The sequence below is a fragment of the Canis lupus genome, chromosome 17 (assembly GCF_003254725.2).
Source record: "Canis lupus dingo isolate Sandy chromosome 17, ASM325472v2, whole genome shotgun sequence".
Classification (NCBI taxonomy): domain Eukaryota; kingdom Metazoa; phylum Chordata; class Mammalia; order Carnivora; family Canidae; genus Canis; species Canis lupus.
The window spans coordinates 49,939,381-49,965,395 of record NC_064259.1 but is presented as its reverse complement, the minus strand read 5'-3'; the positions used below and the strand labels follow the sequence as shown (position 1 = coordinate 49,965,395).

The 26,015-nt window shown below is 49.8% G+C and overlaps 1 protein-coding gene across 14 annotated transcripts in view; it reads right to left on the bottom strand.

Annotated features, from left to right (window-relative positions):
- SFXN5 (sideroflexin 5) overlaps nt 1-26,015 on the bottom strand; it is a 122,687-nt gene that overhangs the window by 29,709 nt on the left and 66,963 nt on the right. For all 14 annotated transcript variants that reach the window (XM_025453566.3, XM_025453564.3, XM_025453567.3 and 11 more), the window contains 4 exons: nt 25,480-25,533; nt 24,249-24,305; nt 22,782-22,847; nt 11,819-11,909 (listed from right to left, as the gene is read on the bottom strand). In XM_025453566.3, the coding sequence (XP_025309351.1) occupies nt 11,819-11,909; nt 22,782-22,847; nt 24,249-24,305; nt 25,480-25,533 (268 nt within the window). The remainder of the gene's footprint in view (nt 1-11,818; nt 11,910-22,781; nt 22,848-24,248; nt 24,306-25,479; nt 25,534-26,015) is intronic.

The following is a 26,015-nucleotide window of genomic DNA, read 5'->3' as shown; positions in this document are numbered from 1 at the left end:
CACTGCCTACTCAAATGACACCTGCCCGGTAATATTTTCTATTGACTGTACACTGGTGGTGCATTTATTGGGCACCTGCTGTATGCACAGGTTACTAGCTATCTCCCTGTCTTTGAGCAATGAGAACTTGCGACTGTTTCAGTGATTTCATTTCCATGATCTCATCCAGAACTTTCATTTCTGTTGTATTCCTTTCAAACCTCCCTGGTCCTTCCTATCCCACTCCTGGCAAGTCCAGCTCCTAAGTCACAAGCACTGAGAGCCTACATAAATGAAAAAGAGAGAGAAAGAGAGACCAACCGTAGGCCATGGGTCTCCTTTCTAGCACACCAGCAATATCTATTATTGACAGTATCAGCAGGTTAATTAAGCAGTCTGTTAGTGATAATGTTAAGAAAGCTGGCACATTTTCAACTCAGATTGACACCATTCAAGACTCAGGCATAACTGACGTTGGAGAAGCTATGCTGAGAGATGTCACGAGATGAGAGAGAGACAGAGAGAGGGAGAGAGAGGGAGAGAGAGAGATCATTTCACACTGATGGCAAGCTCAGTGTCAAGTCCTGAGGAAAATATGCTCTTGATTGCTGCAGATGTTCTCACATCAGACCCATCGTGATGCAAAATCATGCAGATTGTGAACAGCTAATGAAGCACCCCATGTAAAAGGGACAGTGCGGGGAAGAAGAAAGAGCAGTAGACAGAAAGACAAATGTACCAAAAAAAAAAAGTTCTCAAAAAGAAGACTACAGGGGCGCTTGCCCCCCAACCTGGCACAGGAACAAACACACAGATCAGCCGAGTTCACAGTCCAGAAACACACCTACCTGTAGGCGAAATGAGTTTGTGGTAAAGCAGCTCCATGACTCACAACAAAGGGTCATTCAAACACGAAGGTGAAGCAATGGGCTATTGGGCTATTCATGTGGAGAAAACAAAAATATCTCAAGTCCTGGGTTCTATGATGCTTTCTCCATATTTTAATGTTTTAAAAATCATGATGTGCCTTACGACAGACGCCGGGCTGGGGGTGGGGGGGAGAGGAAACCTTACCCGCTCCCCCCTGGGACCGCCTGTGCATGTGTAAACTTTGCCACGTGTAGAGGTTCATTCAAGTGTCACCTCAGCTACCCATAGCAGTCTGCACAGAATTTGAACTTAAACTTAGATTCCTAATTGTTGCCTAAAACATCTTTTTAGAACTTACACTATAATGGAGCACGGACATGAAAAGTTATTGTACATGCAGAAGATCGTCTGCCAGATACCAGGCAATGCAATTAAAGACAGCAGAAATTGCCAAACCATAGATAGCTACCCTAAAGAAATGCTTGCCCATCTGCACAAAGAGACATTTACAAGGATGTTAATTATAGCACTGTTTGTAAGAGCAAATAATTAGAAACAACCTAAATGTCCACCATTAGGGAACTCACATGGGAAGATCTCCAAAACAAACTTATATGAAAAAAGCTACCAAGTATGTACAGGATGATTCACTATCTGTAAAACCCGATCATTGGTGTATACATACCGTGTACCCATAAATCCGCAGGTAATGTTTTGGAAGGCTCACACCTCACACAGTGATCCCCTTGGGAAGGGAACTAAATTTAGAAATTAGAGGTTGTTGAAAGTCTTCCACTTTCTTTGCCCCCTTTTTCTAAACACCATTTGAATTTTTACAATGAGAACATAACCATGCTTTACTTGTCTAAGAACTGAAAAGAAATTGCCAAACTTCCTAAAGTAGATCACAAAAATTTGAAAACCAGCAAGGATTGGTGTGACCTACTGGCAGTTCCTACACTTAGGTGTGTACAGGGGAGAAACTTCCTAAAGAAGCTGATTAACTTCAGGAAGAGTTTTATCTTCAAGTAAAGAAAAAAAATGAAGCCACAAGTATAACCAAGTAGGAAATGCAGACCAAAAAATCCCCAAATTCTTTTATGTGCTTTGAAATTATACTCTTGGTTTTAGGGTCAAGAAGGGTCAAGATTGGACGTAGAGTTACAAAAAGCAGTGGTAGCCGTGACGCTATGTTTAACAACCAATGTCCAAAAGAGAAGTGGAAAATGTGAGCAAGGCTCAGACTCAAACTCTGTGATCTTGAAGAAAGTGACTCAGATTGGATGCGTAGTGAAGGCTTGTTTATTTCCTCACCTGAGCAGGAAATACAGTCCTCTCCTCTTCTGAAAGGCTATTGTATTAATGCCCCCTTATAACGGAGGCATCTGAGCATTGAGAAATATGGCCCTTGATATCTGTGAATCATAAGAAATGGGAAGTGGGAAAATGTATTTTATGTGACAAAGAGCCGCTACTACTCATCAACAGAGGGTCATGATGACTGACTCCCAACAGCTTTTCTACCCCAGGAAGGCTAGTCCTAACTAATTATAATAAATCCCTCCCTTGGGGCACTTGAGTGGCTCAGTTGGTTGAGCGTCTGCCTTCAGCCCAGGTCATGATCTTGGGGTCCTGGGACCCAGCCCCGCATCAGGCTCCCTGCTCCATGGGGAGCCTGCTTCTCCCTCTCCCTCTGCTGCTCTCTCTGCCTGTGCTCTCTCAATCTAAAAAATATATATATAAAATAAATCCCTCCCTTGCCAGTGCTTGATTGAGGAAGGGACATGTGACCAACTCTAGCCAGTGAGGGATGTCTGCAGGGGACTTCCGGGAAAGGTCTCTTCTCATTGAGGAAGCAGCAGCAGAGCCTCCTGTCCTCTGGGCCATGGTGGGCCTGTATGTGGTCCTTGGAGTTGCTGCTGCCATTTTAGGACACGAAAGGGACTAGCCCCCAGATGAAGTCCCTGGCAGAGCACAGAGATGGAAGGAAGGGCCACCAATGCCTCACACAGCACTCGACCTTTGTGAAGTGATACATTTATGTATTTAATTAAGCCAGTGTGAGTCTGGTACCTTTGGCCAAAACATTCATAAAACGTAGAAAGAGCCTTAACAGTTATTAAGAAAAAAAATATAGTCATTGAAAACACCCCAAAAATATTCAAGTAGGAATTAATAAAAGAAATAATAAAAACTCAATGAACATGAACTTGATCTTACTAATAGTCAAAGATAGATTTTTTAATCTAGAGAAAAGTCAATCTGCAGGTGTTCTCTGGATGTGTTGGAGACTAATCCTCATTGGTAAAATGATTTACAAATAGTATGTGTCTTGTTATCTCACTTTGTTGATGGAGACTTCTGGCATATAGCGTAACATGTCATCAAACAGGCAGTCCTTTCCCCTCTGGTATACACTGTCTGTGTCATCAAGAAATGCTGCCGCTCCCCAATGTTCATCTCTATTTTCTTCTAGAAGCTTTAACATTGTACTTTTCACGTATAGGTCTTTAACCTCTCTGGAATTTATTATTGTGTGTGGTATGAAATAGGGATCTCCTTTTTTCTCTTTTCTATCTGAAAACCCAAACATCCAATAAAATTAAGAAAAAATTCTCAACCATTCTGGGAATTGGAAACATACAAATTAAAATGAGAAAAGAACCATTTCAGATGGACAGAAGTTTTTCTTTGAGATTGATAACACGAAATGTAGGGAAACAAAAACTTAAACCTTGTAGGCAGAGTAAAAAGCCAGTATGCTCATTTGGCAATGCCTAGCAAAGCGAGGTATGTACATATCCTCTGGTGTGGCCATTCCATTTCTAGGTACTGAGCCTTGACTGGTGATTCTCAACACTGGCTGCATAACTGAAACTAAATCTAAGGTTGGGTCCAGATCTCTGCATTTTTTAAAGCCCCCCAGATGGCTGTTTGAAAACCTCTGCCCTGGAGGAGTTCCTACTACTCGTGCACATAGGGACACACCTACAATGTTGTGTAGTGCGGTGCTATTGTGGTTCTTAAAAAGGATAAGCTGAGATTTTAGGACTGCCCTATAAAGATGTTTATAATTTATTGAGGTTAAAATGCAGTTTACAGAACAGTATCCATGGTATGATTTCATTGGTATTACATATGTATTTATATAGGCATATTTATGTTATATATAGATACAATAATAAATAGAGATCCCTACATTTTTAGATGTTAGCTCAAATTTGGAGGGATATGCACAAACTTACTCTGGAGAGCAAAGTAGGATTGTTTACTTTATAATACAATCATGTATTATCAGGAAAAAAAGTAGAATCATTTTTATTAAAACAGATACAAAAACATTCCAGTGGCAACTAGGAGACGAGCTTCCATCTTCGGTCCGGACTGACGCTAGATAAAGTTTTCTCCACTCTACTTCCTCTCTCTCTTTCTCTCTCTCTCTCTCCTATTTTGTGGGTCATATGTGCACACAGTAAATAATTCAAATCGTATACAAGTTTACCCTTATAATAAAACCAGCTCCTTCCAAGCTTTGACTCTTAGCTTCCCCTGCGCCTTCCCCAGAGGCAGTCACTCTAGCCAGGCTCTCATGTCTCTGCCAGACACAGTCGATGTATGTACAAGTGGAGATGTATGCACATCACCACCTGAAACACACATACACACACACTCAAGTGAATCACACTGGAAGAGAGCCCCAGCCCTGCCTTCAGAGAAGGGATGATTATCAAATGGGGATGTACACCCTAATGCTTGATTTCATGATCTTTCCCAATATTCCACCCAAAAGGCAGTGCTATCTGACACAGATTTTCTTTTAAATAGCTTGAGGATTTTAGTATGGGTTTCACAGCCCAACTAAAGTGTCACAGGCTCAGGACTGGGAATTTTGGGATTGAAAAATCAGCCTGTAAATTTAGGTGTAGGCTGACTCTGAAGTTCAGGATCTCTTCACAAAAGATTCCTGCTAACACATTCATCTTCTGGAAAACTCCCTTTTATCACAGCTGCTCCCTAGCTTAAAATTCTTTAGCAGTTCCCTATTAACCATAAGGTAAAGCTCCAACTCTAAGCTACCATCCAAGGCCCCAGTGGTCCTCTGCATGGGCCCTTCCCCCACAAGCCCGGCCCACTCCCACTGGCTCTATTCCTCTTGCATTCATAACCCGCTCCCCTGCCTTGGGCTTCCTACCTTCTGTGTCTCTGGATTTCTCTACTATCTGGATTTCAGTCATTATAAAATCTCTGACCCAGAAGGCCATTCATTCAATATGCATTCACTGAGCACCTACTGTATGCCAGGTCCTGGGCCAGCTGCCCAGGAACAGGTGACCTGATCACACAGGAATGCCCCTTCACAGCTTTTTGGGCCAGGCTGCTACTTGGACGCTTCCCTAATTGACGGGTCAGGCAGCTCATTGCAATAATAATCGGTCAGTTTTTCAGAAGATCCTGAAACCATTGCTGGGCTCCCCCTTAGATGTGGAGCATCTCTTGACATGTGGAGTCCAGAACTAAACAGACTCCTTTGTTCTGGGTTCTCTGTTTCTAGTAATGTAGCTGAAGTCTGAGTGGGCCTCCTCAGAGCCATACACCACACTGCAGACATATTCTGAGCATACGGCCCACAATCCCCGGATCTTTATCCTAAGTAGTCTGGCCAAGTCAGGTCTTCAGCAAGCCTACACTCGTGTAGCTGCATTTTTTGAACAGCAAACCTTATATCAAAACTTGCAATCTTAGATCCTACACCTCTTACCCACGAATTCACAACCACTGCCAAGTTGCTATGCTTGTTCCTTGAATGCGACCCACTGTTGTATGTGACCAAGGCAGTTTTAACTGCAGAGGACAAGATTGATGACAGAGCCCTAGAAATGCACCACTAGAGATTTCTGTCTGGCTAACTTGGCCTCACTACCCATGTCCTCTTGGAAGCTGACACACAGTGGGGGCCCATGTCAGTTCTAGGGCTGCTCATGCTTATGGTACCCAGACCAGCGCACCTATCTTTCCAGATCTAACCCAGAAAGGCTGGAGAATGTGACCTGGATGACCTGGTTAGGTGGCCTATTGGTCATCCACCCTAGGCCTGCCAACTAAAAGTGTGAATGACAGTGTTAGTGAAAACTTACATAAGAAAACAGAAGATTCAAAAAATAATTTTAAAAATAAGAGTTAAAAAAAACACAGAATAAATGTCCAAGCAGCCATCAAATGTGGCCACCAACATCATCATGCTGGGGTTCCACTGTGGGTATCCAATTTCAAAGCCTTTCTGTCTGAGCACTCATTTGATCACTAAATAAACCCACATTGAACACTGTGTGCCAGGCATAAAGTGAGCCTGGGGGCTGGGGATGAATGAGATCTCGTCCCTGTCTTGGGGAGCTCACAGTCTGATAAAGGAGGCAAACTCAGAAACGAAGTGGGCAGTTCTGGGTTACACATAAACACATACAGGGTGCTGTGTTCTAACCCTCACTGGGGCTACCAGGGAGGGCTTCTTGGAGGAGGTGGTGTCTGAGCTGAGCATCAAAGGCCTGGCAGTAAGAGAAGGTAGAAGACGAGGCTGAGGTAATGGGAAGAATGGAGATTCCAGGCAAACATGGTCACGTGCAAAGGCCTGGGGCTCCTGACAAAGGCAGACAGGAGGTCAAAATACACCACAGCTGCAAAGGAGTATGAGCAGGGCCCAGGTCAAGGAAAGGACCAGAGGAGCCTAAGGGCTGTGGACACCATATTATCATTGATCTGGATGGAAGGAGCATACGTCATGAGGCCCAGCTGGCACAGACACATCCTGCCATCCTCTAACCACAGGGGATGAGGCTGGAGGAGGTCAGGACTGAGCTTTGGGGCATGGGCACACTGTCGTGGCCACCTCCTAGACCAGGCAAGCAAGGTGGCTCAAACACCAAGGGAGGGGCTGTGAAGGGGGATCAGTGACACCAAGACCTCTGTGGCCTGGGGGTGAAAGGAGTGAGGAGATGGGGTGGGGCAGATGTGTGAACAGAAGACCTTCTCCAGAAGACGGCCCCAACCTCCTGAAGAACAGACCCCTGGTGAATGCAGAGGTTTTTTTCCTGATGAAATAAGCTGTGACATTTAACATAGGGGACTGTCGCGGACAGCACAGAGAGAAGTCGCTTCCCGGCAAAGGGATGATGAGGCTGGCACTTTGGCCCATACAGGAAGGTTACTCCCTGTGCAGAGGGTCGGCTGGCTGGAGCTAGGGCTCGGGCCTCCCCTGAGGGAGCTCAAAGCCCACACGGGGGTCTTTGTTAGCACCTGACCCAGCTTGTCCCCTGCTGGATGTGGCCAGGCAGCTAGAGACGGGGGAGGAGATCTGCAGGTCACCTTCCTTCCCTAGGCCCTGCACACATATACACAGGGGCTGGGTGCTCATTGGTGACACCTGGGGGTCCCTACTTCTCTCTCGGCCCCTGGCTAACGGCCCTGCCCCACACATGCCTGATGAGATGGGCCTACTGCTCTCACCAGGGCGCCCTCACGGCATCTGTGACCTTGCATTCCTCCCACTGGCCACTCCAGCCAGCTCCCGGCCCAAGGCCTCATGAGAAGGCTGTTGTGGGGCTAACTTCCCTGGAATGGACTCCGCTAGTGGAGACTGGCAGTTGGACCTGGAGGAGGGGGGTATGTTTTTCCAATGTCTCGACTGACCTTTAATTACACTGTTTGCCCAGCTCCCCAAACCATTAACTCCCACCTCACAGCAACCATCAATTAATGGAGGGCCTGCTCTGAGCTCGAGCTCCTGAACACAATTAAGCGTGGCAGTCCACAAATAAGAAAGAACTGGAGAATTAATTAAGGTCTAAACAAATTAATTACCAGTCCCCAATCGATTCCAATGCCAGCACACATGCTCCTGAGCTCACCGTCTTTCCTAACATCTCCATGTATAAATAGAAACTGAGTTTTCCCACATGATTGCTACTCTGGACCGGGCACAGCAAGGCTCTGAAACCACCATGAGGGAGAGAAGGGCTCAGTGGGCGTCCTCGGGGCTTCTCACATACTCAGCACGCGGGTACATGCACATACAACCACGGCTGAGAAACCAGGGTCAGCCTGAAGGAAGGGTGCTCCTGGTGGGGCACCTCTGGACCACATCCTGTTTCTCAGCTACATGGGTGAGGGGTTATCGAAGTGGGCTGGGGTAGGGTGGGCTAGGCCTTTGAGGCTCGGGCTGTGGCCAGCTCAGGATAACTTTCAGAGAGTCTGAATGTGTTTATTCTGGCTCGCTCTGCCTCGGGTCCTCCCAGAGAGAGAGAATGTGGGGTGTGAAGGGGAGCAGAAACCTGCTGGGGAAGCCAGGGAGAGCTGTGGGGCCCCTGCAAACCCAGGGGAGGCCTGTAGTGTTGTCACAGACATCCCAGGGGGAAGAGGCTGAAGTGGGGTCTGGTCCAAGGCCGGGAGGGGTATGAGCAGTGGAGTCAGGGATGGGATGGGAAACGAGGTGTCCTGTGCCCAGGTCCCTCTCTTGGGCAGCATGTGGAGCCCAGTGAAGAGAGGTGTCCTCCTATCTTCCAGATTGCAGGCTGGAGTAGGGCAGAACTCGCTGGGCAGGGCAGCGGGGAGGAGCCACAAGTCCTGGGAGCCTCCTTCTTCCCTGAGCCTGAGTTCCCAGCCTGGCCAGGAAGGAGGGAGTGGGGATATGGCCTCTGAGCACAGGGCACACAGGCCCCTTCAGGAACCCATCCTCCCCCAAGATCCCCTTCTGCTTCCTACTCACCTCACCAAGCCCCACCACACATCCCAACAACTGGGGCTTAATCCCATCATTTCCACTTGCTTCAAGGATTTCCTGTGAGCACTCATGGCTCCGTGAATTCTGTCTCCCCAACAGGCCAGGGGTCTGAAGGGGCAGAGGACCCTCTACAAGGTAAAGCAAGTCCTGGGCAAGCTTCTTGATGGCCTTGATGTTGGCATGGCCTGGCCTGGCCTAGCCTGCCATGGAAAACAGGGTGAATGCCTGGAGGGACCTAGACCCTGCCAGCATGCAGTGAGGCTTAGAGAGGCTGTCTAAGCCTGAGAAGAGAGTGAAGGGTAGCCAAGTGCAGGGGCTATGTGATGGCCTGAGAGGACAAAGGGCTCAGAAGGGGGTGAGGGTCATGTTTGATCATCTTACACACCACCGTGTATGCACACTACCGGAGGGGGTCAGCAGGTACCCATTTATAGACAAGCCTGGGAGGACATCAGGGGCCAGAGAGATGGAAGGGAGGCAGGCACACGGCCAGGACTCAGGCAGCAGACCTGAGGAAGCAGCCAGAAAGGATTTGCTGCTCTGAGGATCCTGGCAAACAAAGGACTCTCAGGACTGCAAACCACATTGTGTGCAACCTGTGTAACTGGCTAGGGATATGTGGGATCTCAAGACCTCTCAACAGTGGCTGGACCTGGAGGTTCCTCTCGGATAAGACAGGAAGAGAATCAGGCTGGAGCCCAAAGAGGGACAGAAAGTCTCAGGTAGGGATGGTAGACAGGGTCAAACCTGAAAGGAGGGACCTTCCTCCTGAAGGGGCCCCAGAAGTTAAGACCACCTTCAAGGTCATACAGCAAGATGGCCAGCAGGGCAAGGCTGGAATGGACCCCTGGCAAAGTCTTTGTTTGAACCTTGGCTCAAGGACAGATTACATCTTGGCCGAGTCCCACATCCGGTCCAGCGCAGCTAACAGCTGCCACCTTCCGAGGCTGCATCAGACCCTCCAGCCCAGGGTAGTGAGCAGTGCAAGATCGGCAGCCTTGTTTGCTAAATTAGGCCCCTTAACAAAGTCAGATCTAAAGAGTCATTCCATTAGGGGCCCATGCCAGAAATAGCTGAGAGTTCATTAAAAGTGTGGAGTTGCTATAGCAATTATCTGGGTCAGCTGATGCTCACTGGGCAGTTGGTCCTGGGAGTTCATTAACCCCTGGCCATCGAGGAGGTGGGGCTGCCAGGTAATGATCTCCCACCTTCACGTAGGGGCTTTTCAGGTGCTCCAAAGCACTTCCCTATGAATGGGAGCTGGTCTGTGGTCTCGTCTGATCTTCCTATAGCTCTGGCCTATAGGAAGGTACTGGTGTCCCCATTTTACAGATGAGGAGGTTGAACCCTGGAGGTGAAGAATGAGATTGGGACCATGAGTCTGGGTCTGACTCTGGCTCTTCAGACTCAGCCTTGGCACCCAGGAGGTCACAGGACCTCACACCACTCCTGTGGTATGCCCTCATCTTTGTGCTCTGGCATCAAATGGGAAATTTGGTATGATGGTTCAAGCCTCTTTTGACAACTAATCACGCACAGCCTCATGCTTCTGTCAATGTTTCTTTTTAGTTTTTAGAAGTCCAATGTGCTACCCATTGTACCACGGAGCCACCTTCTTTTTAGTTTTTAAAAACTCCCTAGGCAAGGCGTGGGATTCTTTTTTTTTCTTTTTCTAAGAGTTTATTTATTTATTTATTTATTTATTTATTTATTTATTTATTTAAAATATTCTATTTATTTATTCCAGAGAGAGAGAGAGAGAGAGAGAGAGAGAGGCAGAGGGAGAAGAGGCTCCACGCAGTGAGCCTGACATGGGACTTGAACCCGGGTCTCCAGGACCAGGCCCTGGGCCGAAGGTGGCGCTAAACTGCTGAGCCACAAGGGCTGCCCTAAAATGTTATTTATTCATTAGAGAGTGAGTGCATGAGCAGAGGGAGAGGGAGAAGCAGGCTTCCAGCTGAGCAGGGAGCTAGACATGGGCCTGAATCCTAGGACCCCAGGATAGAGCTGAAGGCAAAGACTTAACTGACTGAGCCACCTAGGCGCCCCAGTGTGGGATTCTTAAGAGTTAGGTTGGGCTTGATGGGATGGCCCAAGGCAGCTCCTGGAAGCTCAAAGGCTCTAAGACCAGCAAAGTCTTGGCTGAAGGCAGTGAAATCCCCTCTACACACGCATGCATCACAATTACCTGACTATGAATGGAGACTTACAGAACCTAAACGGTCCACAATACCCAAGGGCTCGGGAAATATCAGAGAGGGAGACAGAACATGAGAGACTCCTAACTCTGGGAAACGAACAAGGAGTGGTGGAAAGGGAGTGGGCGGGGTGGGGGTGGGGGTGACTAGGTGACGGGCACTGAGGGGGGCACTTGATGGGATGAGCACTGGGTGTTATGCTATATGTTGGCAAATTGAAATCTAATAAAAAAAAAAATACCCAAGGGCTCGGAACACTAGACTTGCAGGCGCCTTCTTTTGCACCAGGAATCCCTGTGATTCCTGGCCAGGAGATACCTATATGCCCCACTCTAAATAACGTCTCCAAATGCATGAAATGGAACACACGGGATTATAAAGGGATTATATTGGAATACATGATCAAAATATTTTTTTAATTGTGATACAGTAACAGGTGTGCTTTTTAACTAATGAATTAAAGAACGAGACCTACCAGCGGATTAAATAAATATCATAATTTTGAGTTAGTATTACACATAAACAGTATTTTTAAAATCCTTATAACAACTGTAATAGGACTTGAAATTATCTGTGGTTTCTGTGGGTGAAAGAGCCACAGCTCTTGCTTGATACTGTGGTTTGCTGCCTACATTCACAATGGAAGGTAATGTTCAATTTCAGTTAGAGGCTAGCGTAGTCATTTTCCCCAGCCAAGACCATAGGATCCACTGCACTCTATCTACTTGCCCCTTGGGAAGCTAGGGCCCTGGCTAAGAATCCCAGTGCTAAAAGCAGAACCTTACTCACAGAGCTCGTCAGCAGGGCCCCATCACCCTTACTTCTGTCTACACGTGTTTTGCCCTAGTTGTCAACACCAGGAGACCCCCGATGTCAGAGGAGGTCTGGAAAGGCAGTCCAGCTCCCCTAGAGCCCTGCGGCCCCGCACACCCGGGTGGGACACACACATGCCTGTACACACGCGCACATGCACACCTCTGCAAAGTGCAAGTCTTACCTACGGCAGGGAACGGCACAAATCTCTGGACAAGAAGGCGGGTGGCCGGGGTGAACTTGTTGGCTTTCTGAACCAGGACATTAAGGCCCACCTTAGGAAGAGAGAAGAGAAAGTGCGTGGTGCTGCAGGGGCCTGGCAGGCTGGGGCAGGAGTGGAGACTGAGCGGCACTGTCAGCCCCAGACCCCAAATCCTCAGCGCCACCTGCTTCGGCTGGGCTCCAGTGCCACTATGCAAAGCACCACTGCCCTGACATCCCAGTTAACCAGCCCGTGGGGAAGGATGAGGGGAAAGCCTCAGCTACACACATGCCCACGCGTGCACACACACACTGAGCACACACACACACACACACACACACACACACAATCTCTCTGAGGAGGGAGAAAGGAAAGGTTGCTGTTAGATGAACACATAAATAGCAAGTAAATTAAATGTGAGAACCCTCATCCTGCCTCAGCCACTGAGCACTCCATTTTTTAGGCCCCACTATGGCCTCAGGCATGGACCTAACCACCAGGACTCAGGAGAAGGGCATTGGCATACCTGCCACAAGTGGCTGCTGAGCTAAGCAGAGCAGCCCAGAACAGGACAGGGGGTGCAGTGGACCTCCTGAGCTCACTGCCCTCTTCCCATAGACCCCAGCCCCCTCACGCAGCCTGGGATGCTGGGGCCCCCCTTGCTTTCACCTTTCCCTCCCCTGTCTCCCCACTCCATTCCGTCCCCTGTGCTGTCCTTTGTCCTGGAACACAGGTCCAACCAGATTGGCCACAACCAACTCCTCCCCACGACCTGGGTGAAAAGGCACAATCTCCTTCACACAGCCTTCCCACTCCCCTAACACCCCACCTTCTCCTTCTAGGAATCCAGTTTATTGCTCACCAGATGCTATGGGGGCTTTCCTACTTGGGGACCTGAATGTCTGCCTTCTCTACCCAGCCCACATCTGTTCTGTAAGGCCCACCTCTGAGCTCTACCTCCGGTGACTTTACTAACAGTGGGAGTCACTGAACCTTTCCCTCCCTCAGTTTCCTTGTCTGTAAAAAGGAATGGTAACATCTACAGCATCCCAGGGCTGCTATAAGAATGTATGTAAAGTGTTTAGCGTGAGCTTGGAGCATAAATGAAGCGATGTAAGCATGTCACCTCTCCCAGGCAGGAAGCTGCTCCCTCACATGTCTCAGCGCTTGGTTCACTGCTCATGATCTGATGCCCCTGCTGGAGTGGGATGTGGGACCCCGCCTTTTTCATGTTTGTATGACCAGCACTTAGGACAGTAAATGGCATGTAGTATTAGCTCAATAAACTGGTAACTGAGGAATAAACACATGAACCAACAAATAAATGGATGGATGGAGATCAGCAAAGGCTAGAGGGGAGTTTCTTGGAGGAGGGAAAGGTGAGGTTAGAGCAGAAGAAAGAGAATTTTGGTGAGGAAAACAGCACAAGCACAGGCATAGAGAGAGAAAAGGCGAGATGCATGTGTCAGACCAGAAACGGTATAGAGAGGCCACCGCTCCGCAGTCTGAGGCCAGAGCTAGCCCCTGCCCTGTAGATCTTTCCTGGGAGGAGGGGCAGCAGGGGCTGCCACAGGGCTTCTGGCCTAAGGGTGCCTGGGGCAGCCTGCTTTCAGCTCTGGCACACCTGGTAGCTAGCAAGCCACCCTGTACCTGCAGCCCTGACCTCAACCTTCTAGGTCGCTGGAGAAGATGCAGAGCCCTGGGAAAGCTTCTGGGGCTGCAGGGTGACTGTAGCAGTCAAAGCAAGAATGGTGCAGTGACCTGGGAAGTGCCACCCTGTCAGCCCCTGGGTATCCCAGGACCCCATGGAGCCAGAATGCTGCCAGGCAAGCCCAGTTTGGGCTCTTGAGTGTCTGGTCTATATTGGAAGCCTCAAGCTGATCCTCAGAGTCCAACTCTTGTTCTTTCTGCTTGCTCAAGGGAAGGCTGGGAGGCAGGGAGATGTGTGGCAGGTTGGGCACACTTCCCTGGTACGCCAGGGCAGGCCAGGGAGCTGCTAGCCGACACTAGGCCCTGCTGCCCTGCTTCTAGGCTGCCCTGCCATGCAGATGGAACTCCTCAAATCCAGGTCTCCATAGCTCTCAGCAGTGAGTGACTCTATTTCTGTGACCCCCTCCCCCAAATGCCAGGGAACATGTTACTATAGGGTACAGGGAGGGAAAGTACAGAAGGAGGCAGGAGGACACACCGGCAGGTGTTGGTGATGGAGAAGAGGAGGGGAGGTGCCACGCCATGAGCTGAGCATGTCACATTAAATGTCTAAATTAAATGCCTGCCATAAGACTCCTAGACTTCTGCTCCTTACAGATTCAAAGAAGTTCAGACAAGTTCAGAGAAGTTAAGTAACTTTACCTAAGGACACACAGCTACTATGAGGCATGTAACATTAGGATTTGAACCAAGGGGTCTGCTGATTCCAAAAGTTTGCTCTTAACTGTGCCGTTTATTTCCAAGTGTCTTCCATCTCAATGAGGGATGCTTTCATGTCTAATGTGCCATTTAAAACTGTCTGAGTAGCAAAAGCTTCCCTGAAAAGACCAGCTTGAGGCTGTGGCCCAGATGAGTGGAAGGCAGCTCCTGTGAGGGAAGATAGGGCCCTTGATCCAGCCCTGCCTGCACCTACCTCAGCTATAAGACAAAAGGTTCAAACCCCAGCCCCACCCCCTACAGTCTTTTAGAAAGAGCAAGAGCCCTCAGGTGGCCAGCAGGCAGCTGGGACATTCCCCTGGCAGCCTCTTGGGGGCAAGCAGGGCTAGAGTGTGGTGGAAGGACAAGAAATAGTGGCCACTGGTTGCAGCAAATACTCAGACTTGTCCTCAAGCCTCCCTGACTGGCTGTCCTTCCCTCTGGCTAGGACTGGCACAGTCCAGAGTGAGTGTCCCAGCCTGTCTCCCCAACTCTGGGTGGGAGGCCACAGGAGTGGGGAGGAAAGAAGAGAGAAAACAAAGCCTGGGTTCCAGATCTCTTCTGGCCTGCCCTTCCCTGAAGCTCACTGAGGTCTTCCCAGCATACTCATTCCTGAGCATGGCCAGCATGCCTGAGCTGGGGAAGGGACTGGGGACCAGCAAAGTGGGGAGACTAGAGGCTGGTGAGGTCACCCTGCTCACCCACTGATGATGAGCCAGATAACAGGAAGGTGCAAATACGGGGGAGGCAAATGGCCACTTATCCCCACTCCTCCCCCAGCCCCCAACTCAGGTCTTACTGTCCCAGCAGCTAGGATGGCATCAGCCTGGGAAGGAACCAGGGTGGGCTGCAGACCGGGGTTGGGAGCCCGTCTGTTCTGATTCCTCAGGGGCCCTTTGGCCTGGAACATTTGGTGGAGCCCATTAAAATTAAAAAGCCAAGTGGCTGGTGGCTCTGAATGCCAGCTCATTTTCCCTGGCATGGTGGGTCCTGTTTAAGGGAACCAGCTGGCATTAATGGCACACAACTCATCATGAACAGCAGCTAGCGATCAGAAAAATCTGAGCTAATAATCGGGTTCGGGAAAGATAATGAGATATGGAACAATCACTGCTGAGGGTCCCCCAGGGTCTGTTTTAACAGTCTCCAAATAAGCCACAAAATAGAATTTAACCAAACAGGGGCTCCATTTTGGCGGAGAGGAAAACAAACAGGGTATGGATTTTGCACACGATATTCCCCTTGTGATCAGCAGACAGGAGTCCTGGGAGAAGCAAGAGCCCAGGACCCTTGGGATGTTGGCAATGGCCTAAGGAAGCTTCTCTGGTCACTTCTCTCCAAGCTGGGGCTCCCAAGCCAGTGAATTTGCCATGGGCATGTACAGGAGCAGAAGAGGGAAGACTAGCCTCCTGATCATCCCCAAGGCGGGGTAAGTGCTGACCAGCACCAAGAACCAGGGTGCGGTGGGGGCTTCGTGACACAAGATCTCCGGTGTCATGAGCTGTGCAGCTATGAGCTGTCTCCTAGCACCAAAGTCCTTCCCAGACCAACAGCAGCCTCCCTTCTGTGAGGCCAGCGAGGACACACGGGATGGGGCCTGAGCAAGGCATGCAGGCTGGGTCCTCCACTTCAGCCCATATCTGCAAACCCCTGCAGGGTGCGTTTAGCTAAAGGGGCTTCAGCCACTCACCTTCACGCACCCCAAATGAAGGCCTTGCTCTTCCTCACCCACCCCCTGCCCGCTCCAACTCCTAGCAGCTCCTGATGCCCAAAATCCATGAGTCTCTCTGGACAGGAGCCTCTCCCTCCCCACATGCAGCCCAGCATGCAGGGCTACCTGTCCTGTCTTCCAGGTATTCTGAATATGACTACTTCTCTCTGCTCTGGCCACTTACCTTAATCACCCATCTCTTCTCCCTGGACAACTGCCCACTTCCTAACTTGGCTCCCTGCTTCTGCTCTTGCTCATTCCAGTCTGCTCTCTACACAGCAGCCAGAATGATCTTCTTAAAATGGGCATCAATTTGCTTTAGGCTTTCAGGGGCTTCTCACTGCACTTAGAGATCCACAGGGCCCCGCTTGCAAGGCTCTAGCCACCTCGCCTTGGCCCACTCCTTCCATGAGCCAATTCTTTCTCTCCTTCTCTCCCTCCTGTCCTCCACCCTCCATCACCTTTCTCCCCAGAGCCTTCAAGCATTGCTCCCCCTTCGCCTCCTCACTTTTCAGCTTAAATGTCAGAGAGGCCTACTCTTCACTTGGGGCTCCCCTTTTACAGTTTCTCACAGAACTCAGATCTCTTTCTTCCCTGTCCCTATCACAGTCTCAAAGTATATATTTATTTACCTCCCTAAAATGTTGGGAATCAAAGTAATACATATTTAATATATAAAAACTGAATAGCACAGAACTATTTTTACCTGTGGCCTCTTTACTCAATATCCATCTCTCCCAGTAGGTCCTAAGCACTGGGTGCAGGGCCTGTGTTTCTCTTATTCCTCACTGAATTCCTGGTGTCTGGGAAAATGAGTAGGTGCTGAAAAAATATTCTAGAATAAGTCAAGTGAGTGGTTTCTGAGACAGGAGAAAAAGAGCCACAAAGGAGACCTTTCCTGTGCACTCACTGCTGTCCATCTTAACAAACACAGCTTTATGGTGCTAAACGCTACACACACAGGTCTAAGTCCATCTGAGCAGATGGTTATCACTCTGCCTTGAGGGGGTGGCCCCAAGGCCGTGAAGGTTTCTGAGAAAGTGGATGCCCGACTGAGCCCTGAAGCATAAGTAGTAGGCAACCAGATAAGAAGGGAGGAGGCTCAGTAGAGCTTTGGAAGCATGAAGTACCAGGTCGTCCATAGCCAGCTGTGAACTCTACTGGCACCTACAGGGATCTGAGGAGCCCTGGAGAACAATGGAGAAGAAGACATGCCTGAAAGGAGAGATGGCATGAGGTTCAGAAACTAGATATACTCTTGGGTGATGGATAATAATGTAAGCAGATGGTTAGGAGTTTGAGTGAGCCTTGGTGGGGCAAGGGATGAGGCAGTTCAAAGAATCTTTGAGGTGCCAAAAATGCCCAGCAGAGGGCGCCTGTGGTAGAATAATCTCTTGGTAACCAAGTTGACTCGGTGACCCTCTATGGAGGTCAATTGTCCTCCATAGGCAAAGGGCCAAGGTGGCTGGGACGAGTCATACACAGGCTAAAATGCCAATCAGCTTCAGCTGTAGCCAAGTGGCTTTGTTTGCTAGCAACAGCTAGCAAAGCCTGACCTCTGAACCATGCCCTGCAGGGACCTGAGGGCCACCTGCTAGAAAACCAGTTACATCAGACTCCTCACATGTAGGAGGGGACAACAACTTGTCCTCCCCAGAATAGAATAGATGTAGAACCAATATTCATGTCAGATTCACCACTGCCAATATCACCATCTGCAGGCTTCTGGAAAACTTCAGATTCTGCTACAGGGTCCATGCAATGGGCCCTCTAACCCAAAAGCCAATCATAGCAAAAGCAGTGAGACAATAGTCTGGTCTGGGATTCTCAGGCTAATGGCCCCTGTCTTCATTAGGCCCAGAGAAGGACAGCAGGGCCAGAAGTACACCCTGGATCACAGAGAACACCCTGAAGTACACCCTTGACAGAGAACACACAGAGGTATGTATATACCCTTGACCACAGAGAACTCCCTGAGGTACACACTGGATCACAGGGAACACTCAAGGTATACCCTCAACCACAGAGAACACTCTGAGGCATACCCTCAACCACAGAGAATATTCTGAGGTACACCTCAGATCACAGAGAACACCTTGAGGTACACCTTGGATCGTGGATCACAGAAACACTCTGAGGTACACCCTTGACCTTAGAGAACACTCTGAGGTATACCCTGGATCACAGAGAATACCCTGAGATATACCTTGGATCACAGAGAACACTCTGAGGTACACCCTCAACTTCAGAGAACACTCTGAGGTACACCTTGATCATAGACAAAACTCTGAGGTACACCTTCAACCACAGAGAATACTCTGAGGTACACCTGTGTTACAAGAAACACTGAGGTACACCCTCAACCACAGAGGACACCCTGAGGTACCCCTGGATTACAGAGAACACTCTGAGGTATACCCTCAACCACAGAGAACACTCTGAAGTACACTTTGGATCACAGGGAACACCTTGAGGTACACCCTGGATCACAAAGACTACCCTGAGGTACACCCTTAACCACAGAGAATACTCTAAGGTATACCTTGGGTCACAGGGTACACCGTGAGGTACACCCTCAACCACAGAGAACAGCCTGAGGTACCCTGGATCACAGAGAATATCCTGAGGCACATCTTCAACCACAGAGAACACTCTGAGGAACACCCTTGATCACAAAGAACACTCTGAGGTACACCCTCGACCACAGAACCAGCCAGACATGATCTGGCAGGAGGCGGGGCATGCTACAGACCAGGGACAAATATATGCTACTGACTCAACCTTGGCCAGAAAACACAGGTGCAGAAACCAAGTATGAAGTTGGATAGAGGGTCTAACCGCATTACACCTAAAGAGCCTCTCAAAAATTTTCTTCCAGTCCCCGCTGTTCCCAGGGTATCTGAGGGCAGACCTATCTGCCAGGAGGCACAGTAACAGTTCCTCTAAACTGGAAGCCAACAACACTGCTTGGCTTTTCCCTCCTCTTTACCACAATGGGAGCAGGAAGAAAAAAGGGTCTTTGTATTAGAATAGTGCATGATTCAGTCTGTGTTTGAATCCTAGTTTTGTCACTGGCTTCACCTCTATGTCTCATGTATAAAATCGAAAGGAGCACCTATGCAGTACCTGGCACATTGAAGGCACTCCAGAAATGTTAGCCATTATGGATATTGTGATTATTTCCTGTTTTAATACTGGGACATGGAGCTGCCAGTGAGCCGTAGGAACTGGAGGGGTAGGGGTTCAGCCCAGGGGCCCCTGGGACACCTCCTTGTACTCCGGTATCTTATAGACATTAGCTGACAATCACTGTGTCCTTATGCAAAAAGGACCCCTCAGGGCCCAGACCCTTTGGGAATGGAGATCAGCAATGTCCCAACAGGGAAAGGCCTCGGCCACCTAAGACCTGGCTGAAGGTGAGGGGTTTGAGGACCAGGCATGAAGTGTCTCTCATACTCTGGCTCCTCCAACTGGCTCCTGACCAGCATGTAGGACTTCAGCCTGAGCCTTCCTTTCCAGCCACAGGTCCATTCTCAGCCAGGACCTGGAGTCCATGAGGGAGGTCATCTGCTGGGCCTGCCACCCCACCATGACTTCTCCGACCCACTCTGCCTGCACCCCCTGCCACACCCCAGCTCCCTGAGTCCAAAGCACTGTGCGTGCTTCATGAGTGGCTCTGCTACTCCCCAGTTCTCCATCACCTCATCCTCATCACTCATCCCATGATGGCCACACTCATTTCCCCACCGCTTTGGAGTCCGTCATGTGCTTCTCTTGTATGCCTCTCAACGTGCTGTGCCCTCTACTTGGAACCCCCAATCCTGCCTTCAGCTCTCTCTGCTCTATTCTGGAAGAGTTGGCTCTGTGTGACTTAGGGGCCCCTTCCATAATTCCCACCACACCTGAGGGTCACCTCATCATAATTCTGGTTCTACCACAGAGTATCCTCAGCTTTTCCTCTCCGCATCTTGAAGGACATACCAATCTGTATAACCCCCAGCACAAACACCTCTGAAGGGCAGGAGTGAGCGTCTCACCCTTGTGTAGCCAGGGCCTGGGGAGGCTGACCAGAGATGTGCTCAGCGTGAACCCCCAAACTCAAATACAGTGAGGGCTGACAGAGGCTTCCTTTGTTAAAAGACAGCAAACTGTTAGATTTCAAAAATAACTTAAGACAAAATTTCTTTTTTATTCTCGAGCAAGAAGCCAGACATTGCCAAATCTATTTAGAGAGTTCACCAAAAGGCTGCTACCCCTGCGCTGGTGGTCCCACCACCACGAGACTCCATTCAGGGGGCCATACAGACTGGGGGTCCTTGACGCTGGGGGTTGCTGGCCAAGGTCAGGGCTCTCTGGGTCTTCTGAGGGAGAGGAAAGGTCCAGGGAGGAGGCTGGACTCTTGGGGCCTGGCCTCACTCCAGCTTGTCCCCAGTCCCTGGGATTTGCCCTCAGCCTGTCAGCCCCCCCATCCGCACCGCCTGCTTGTAGGGACTCGTTTTAATTAATGCCAGAGCTGGGCCAACCACTGGGGCCGTGACACTTGTTTGCAGGTCATCTCCTCCTAACAGGTTCTCCCTGGGAGGGGATTTGTCACTAATTGAAGCAGAGATCAGTTAATGAGGCCGCGGGCCCAGGGTTCCAGAGAACAAGGGAAAGGAAAATAAAATAAAGCTTCTTTCTTTGGAGGTTTTGTGATTTACACACACAAAAGAAAAGCGAGCAAGCTGCAGATTTTCCAAGTCAGAAACTCCGCTCCATCTGCCGAAGCTAGCCCCTCACTGTGTGAAGACGTCAGGCAGAGGGACGCCGCTACGGCTGAGACCATGGGTCTAGTCGGAGAGGGGCCTCCCGAGGCCAGCAATCAATCAGCAACCTAATTAACAAGTATTTATGGAGCAGAGCTTGTGCCCCCTCGGTGGGGGAGAAGACACAGGGCCTGTCCCTGGTTAACTTGTAATCTAGGGGAACAATGACAGGACAGGACATGGGGCGTAACAGCGTGTGGGAAGGACAGAAGTTTCTGGAACTTAGGGGTGGGGGCATAGTTTGGACTGGCATGGTCAGGAAAAGCCTCTTTGAGCACCCTGCAGCTTGGCAGGGCGTTGGAAGGAGGGTGTCCCCAGCACAGGCACAGTCCCTGAGGCCCCCGGTCCTTGAAGTAAGACTATGCTTCTGAGAGCCTAGAGGGTCCCCCAGTCCCCAGTAACCACAGCCACAATCTGGGTTGGCTCTGATCCTAGGAAGTGGTAGGGATGGAATAACCAAGGGCCCCTTGGGTGGGGCAGAGAGCGTGGAGCGCCATGCCTGTAGGAGGAGGAGGATGGCCCACCATGACAGTGGTCCTTTTTACTCCAGCCCTTTCCAGTCCAGGCCACTCAGTATAATCCCTGATGTGACTTCCTCCCTCAGCTTTGCCCTACCTCACCCTTAAATCTCAAAGAAGGAAAATGGGATTTTCAAGCTGCTAAACTAGACTCCTCTAGTTATGAAGAGCAAGGAGGAGAGCCCCTTCCCCTCTCTCACCAGAACCCTGATCTTTGCCAGTAGCCCCCAGAATCAGGGACTGCTGATTTGTGTGACCCTAAGTGAAGTCTCTGCTGGGCTGCAGACTACCAGGGTGGGGTTTGAGGTCTCCTGGCAAAAGCCATCTGAATAGATTTGGAAATGTCTGGCTTCTGGCTTGGGGTAAGATAAGGATTCGCGGAGGAGCTTGATCTTGGGCACAAAGTGGGGATCACTCCCCAACGGGTCATTTGGAGAGGACACGGTCTACATGGGAGCAGAATCAATGAAGCCATCCCAAAACAATCGCAGATCCCTACTTTCCCAGAACAGTGAAATAAATGATGGTGTATGGTACAGTGGGTTAGTACAGAGTTGTGAATAATTATTATATTTAATGACATGGGAAAAATGAGGAAAGTGGGATTATTATATGTGAATTCCTTCATTATATATGAATTTTTAATTTTGCATTTTCTAAGTGTATTTATTGTGTGGTAAAATAACAAAGTTGTGAAGTGACCTTTACCCCCTGGAGTCAGCTATAGGAGACTACCCAGCTAGGATCTAGACAGTACAGATGGAGATGCAAGGGTGGGCTCATGAGTGGGACGAGTGTAGTGAAGGTCCTGGGAACTTGAGCTTCCACTCTGGCTCCGGCCCAGGCCCCTCACTGTGTCGCCTGCACTCAGCCCTCTCATCTGGGATGCAGCCTTATGCTCACATAGTCAGTTTACAGACCTAGCCTACTTAATAGCTGCTTTATTCTCAAAGTCCTGTGGGATTCAAATAAACCTATTGCCCCTGTCTTGAGGAGCTTATAGGCCTCCAGGAGGAACTGGATATATGACCCCATTACCAAAGATGGGGATGGGATGAGAATGTCCTGGGAGCTCAGGCACAGAGCAAAGGGGAGCTAACATGTGGGCCAGCTTTACAACTGTTCCCAAGCCCCTTGCTTCCTGCATCAACCACATTATTCAGAGTGGAGAGCAGCTCCTCTGAGGAGGGTTCTGGATGAACATGGGCCCCTCTAGCGACAGACATCCTGCCCTCAGCTGGAGTATGCAGCCCTTTGCCGTTTGCATCACTCAAGGGCACCACCTCACCTCCCCACCTGCTCTCCAAAATCTGCAACACTCTCTCTAATAAAGTTCATGTCTCTCTATTAAAGTGTCAGCAGAATCTACTCTCTTCTCTGCCTAGAAAGCCAGCCCTGGTGGCCCACCCACACAAACCTCTGTCTCCTACACCTTCACCTGGCCCTGACTTCAGACAGGTCTGGCCAGAGCTGCAGGACACAGAAGTGGGGACAGAGTTACTCACAGCGATGGAGACGGCACTGATGACAGCTCCCAAGTAGCCCTGGATGAACTTGGACGCCGGGGAAGGCTGGAAGGCAGAGAGAAATTTCCAGGCCCACTGGGTGCCCAAAGCTGCCATACCCTGCCTTGCAAGCAGCCCCAGCCAGCAAGAGATGTTCCTGCCCACCAATAGGTGAGAAGGAGGTCCCTCTGGAAGCCAAGGGGATCTGGGCCTCCATCAGCACAGCTCCCTTCATGGACATACAGGGCAGCGAAGGGGACGCCAAAGGGCCTGCTGCACTTTCGCCCCATTCTAAAGAGCTCACTGGCAGACCCTGCTGGCTGGAGGTAGGCAACAGCAAGGGCCAAAATGGGTCATTTATGGTGAGGGTGAACAGATCCAATGTAGGAAAAATGAGCGCTGGAAGTGGGCTGCTGGCACCTGGAGGACCGCCCGGTGGAAATGGCAGTGCCATGGCTGGCACACCTGGTGGCCTCTCCGGTGCCTTGTCAACCCCCAGGCACAGCAACCAGGCTGCCAATCCAGCAGATGACAGTTGCTCCACATTTCTACAGGAAAATGCAACCCAGTTGCAATGGACAACATTAAGAAAGGGCTACGGAACTTGCCTCTAACTAACTGCTCTGACGGTAATTTTGGAGGTGTTTGGGTTAAGGTAAATGGGAGCCATCCAGGTAGAGGTGTACGTGTGTGGATCATATGCCCAAGATGCAGATTGAAGGTTTAGATGGGGGGGTGGGGAGGCATCCTCAGAGTTTCAGGACCCAAAGTTCCTACCACCCAGGCCAGCCCCTAACTCTCTTTTGTCTCCCCCAAGGTTAGAGAATGCCCACACCTTCTCCTCCCCCAGGTGATAGCCTCCCAGGGAGATCCAGACTCCTCCTCCTCTCTCACTGGCTTTGGACAGAAGTACAGGACGGACAGCCTTGCCAGTGAAGCAGGGGCCTAGCTCCGCCCTAGACAAGGAAAGGGGGACAGGGACTCCACTAAGAGCTTGTTCCAGAAGTGCAGGGGACTTTGGGGAGGAGGTGCCGGTACCCTCAGACCCCTCACCCGTCGAGAGCAGCCCTTCAACTTTACAGCCAACAGTCTGGGGGCACCAAGGCAGCTTCCAGGCAAGCTTGGAGGAAGCTTTAGGGGAATTCAGTCCCCATGTGGCTGATGCCATCCTAATCCAAGATCTGGGGATAAGAGTTGCCCAAGGAGGATTTTGAAGCCAACAGAGCTCATCCCTCTCACCGCCTCCACTATATTCCCATTTTCTGGGTCCTCTTCACTTCATGTGAACAGCCCCTCCCTGGTGGGTCCCTTCCTGAAGGGTGGGCAGTTTTAAATCAGGTGCTTTGAGGAGGACAGTGCTTAACTCAGAGGAAGCAGCCCCTGCTGCTTCGGCTCGCCATACTGTAGGGAGGATGAGGGTCACCCCAGCCTGTTCCCTGCCACCGCACAGCGGGCTGTGGTGCTCACCTTGGTAGCATTGCGGTTTGCATAGTTGACACAAGCGTTATGGCTCTGGTTCAGCCACTGAAAGGCAATGGGGGAGAGGAGATGTCAGGGAAGGTGTGACATCGAGGCCAGAGAGACATGGGGTGCTGTCCACATGGTGCACAGGTGGTTCTGTCCACCCCACAAGTCAGCAGGACCAACTGTTCCAGCTTGCCTGACATTGTGCCAGTGGCAGCACTGGAGCCCTGGGAAACCCCTCCATTCTAGGCAAACCAGGAAAGTGATCCTGCCCATACCGGCAGCTCATCCCAACCCAGAGACAGTCACCTCTCCTGGAATCATGCCCCATCCATTGTCCCAAACGGGCCTCACTTTCGTTAACACACATCATCCTTGTTATATTACTTATTGGGGAAAGTCAACATTCACCCCTCGAATGACTGCCAGCCCTGAACCTCTTTCAAAAACATCTCAGCCCAGTGTCTTGCACTATTGTAGTGCCCAGATGTGGACACTGTTAGAAGTTTTGTTAGGGAAAACTTTGATGTTTTTTCCTGAAGACAGGTTTTTCTTCTTGCTTTACTTTCTGCACAGGCACACAAATACACACACACACACACACACACACACACACACAAAAGGCTTCAACTGTTTTTAGGGAGCCACGGTCCAGACTCTAAGAATGGACACCAGGGTCTGTGGTACCTTTCCATAAATACTTGCTACCTTAAGGTTGTTGATGGACTTACCTTCCCCATGGACTTGAATGAGGCCAGGGGCCTCAAGGTCAGAGGCCTTTGGACAACAGCCAAGGAGCAGCAGGCAGCCACAAACAAGCCCTCATCCCCATATGCAAAAATTAGAGAGTCACAGGGACACCTGGGTGGCTAGGTGGTTGAGTGTCTGCTTTCAGCTCAGGTCATGATCCCAGGGTTCTGGGATTGGGTCCTGCATTGGGCTCCCCTCAGGGAGCCTGCTTCTCCTTCTGCCTATATCTCTGCCTCTTTCTCTGTGTCTCTCATGAATAAATAAGTAAAATCTTAAAAAAACAAAATTAATCACATAAAATAGCCTAGGCATGGGCCACTAGGACCTGCTCAGCAAAATCCAAAGTCCTGGGGCTCCCCAGTGGCTACTGGGTCAGGGAGGGGTGGGAAGTGGGTTGACTCTCCCCGAGGGGCCTCGACAGGGAGCTCTAACCAGCACTGTTGGGTCTTTCCTTCAGGAGCCCTCTGTTGCCAGGGACTGTTACCTGCCAGAAGACTGTGGATGCCAGTGTCTGGTTGGGCAAAAGAAGACCAACTACCTACAAGAGAAAGAGAGGAAAACCTGAATAAAGCAAAAGAAACATCCTATACTTTTGCAAAGAAGAATGACACAGCCATGAACAAAAGTAAACTGGATCTGTACAAACTGAGGTGGATGATGGGTATATAAACTGCTAACCACAGTGGGATGGTATGTGATGGAAGTGAACCAGGTTGCATAATTATATCACAGTACAATCCCATTTTTGTCAAGAAAAGAAATCACATCGTGTGTATAACCATATACACAGACATAGGCATATACGTAACTCCACGAAAAAAATCTATACCCCAGCATGTAGATGTCTCTGGAGGTCAGGCTACAGTACTTTCTCACATTCTTCTTGAATATTCCTGTATTCTTTTAAATATTGGACATGTATTACTTCCATAACTAGGGGAGGGGGAACGATAAAAACAAACAAGTAAACAAAAGGAACATCTTTACTTCCACTTAGCTAACCCAGCTCTTTCATACTCT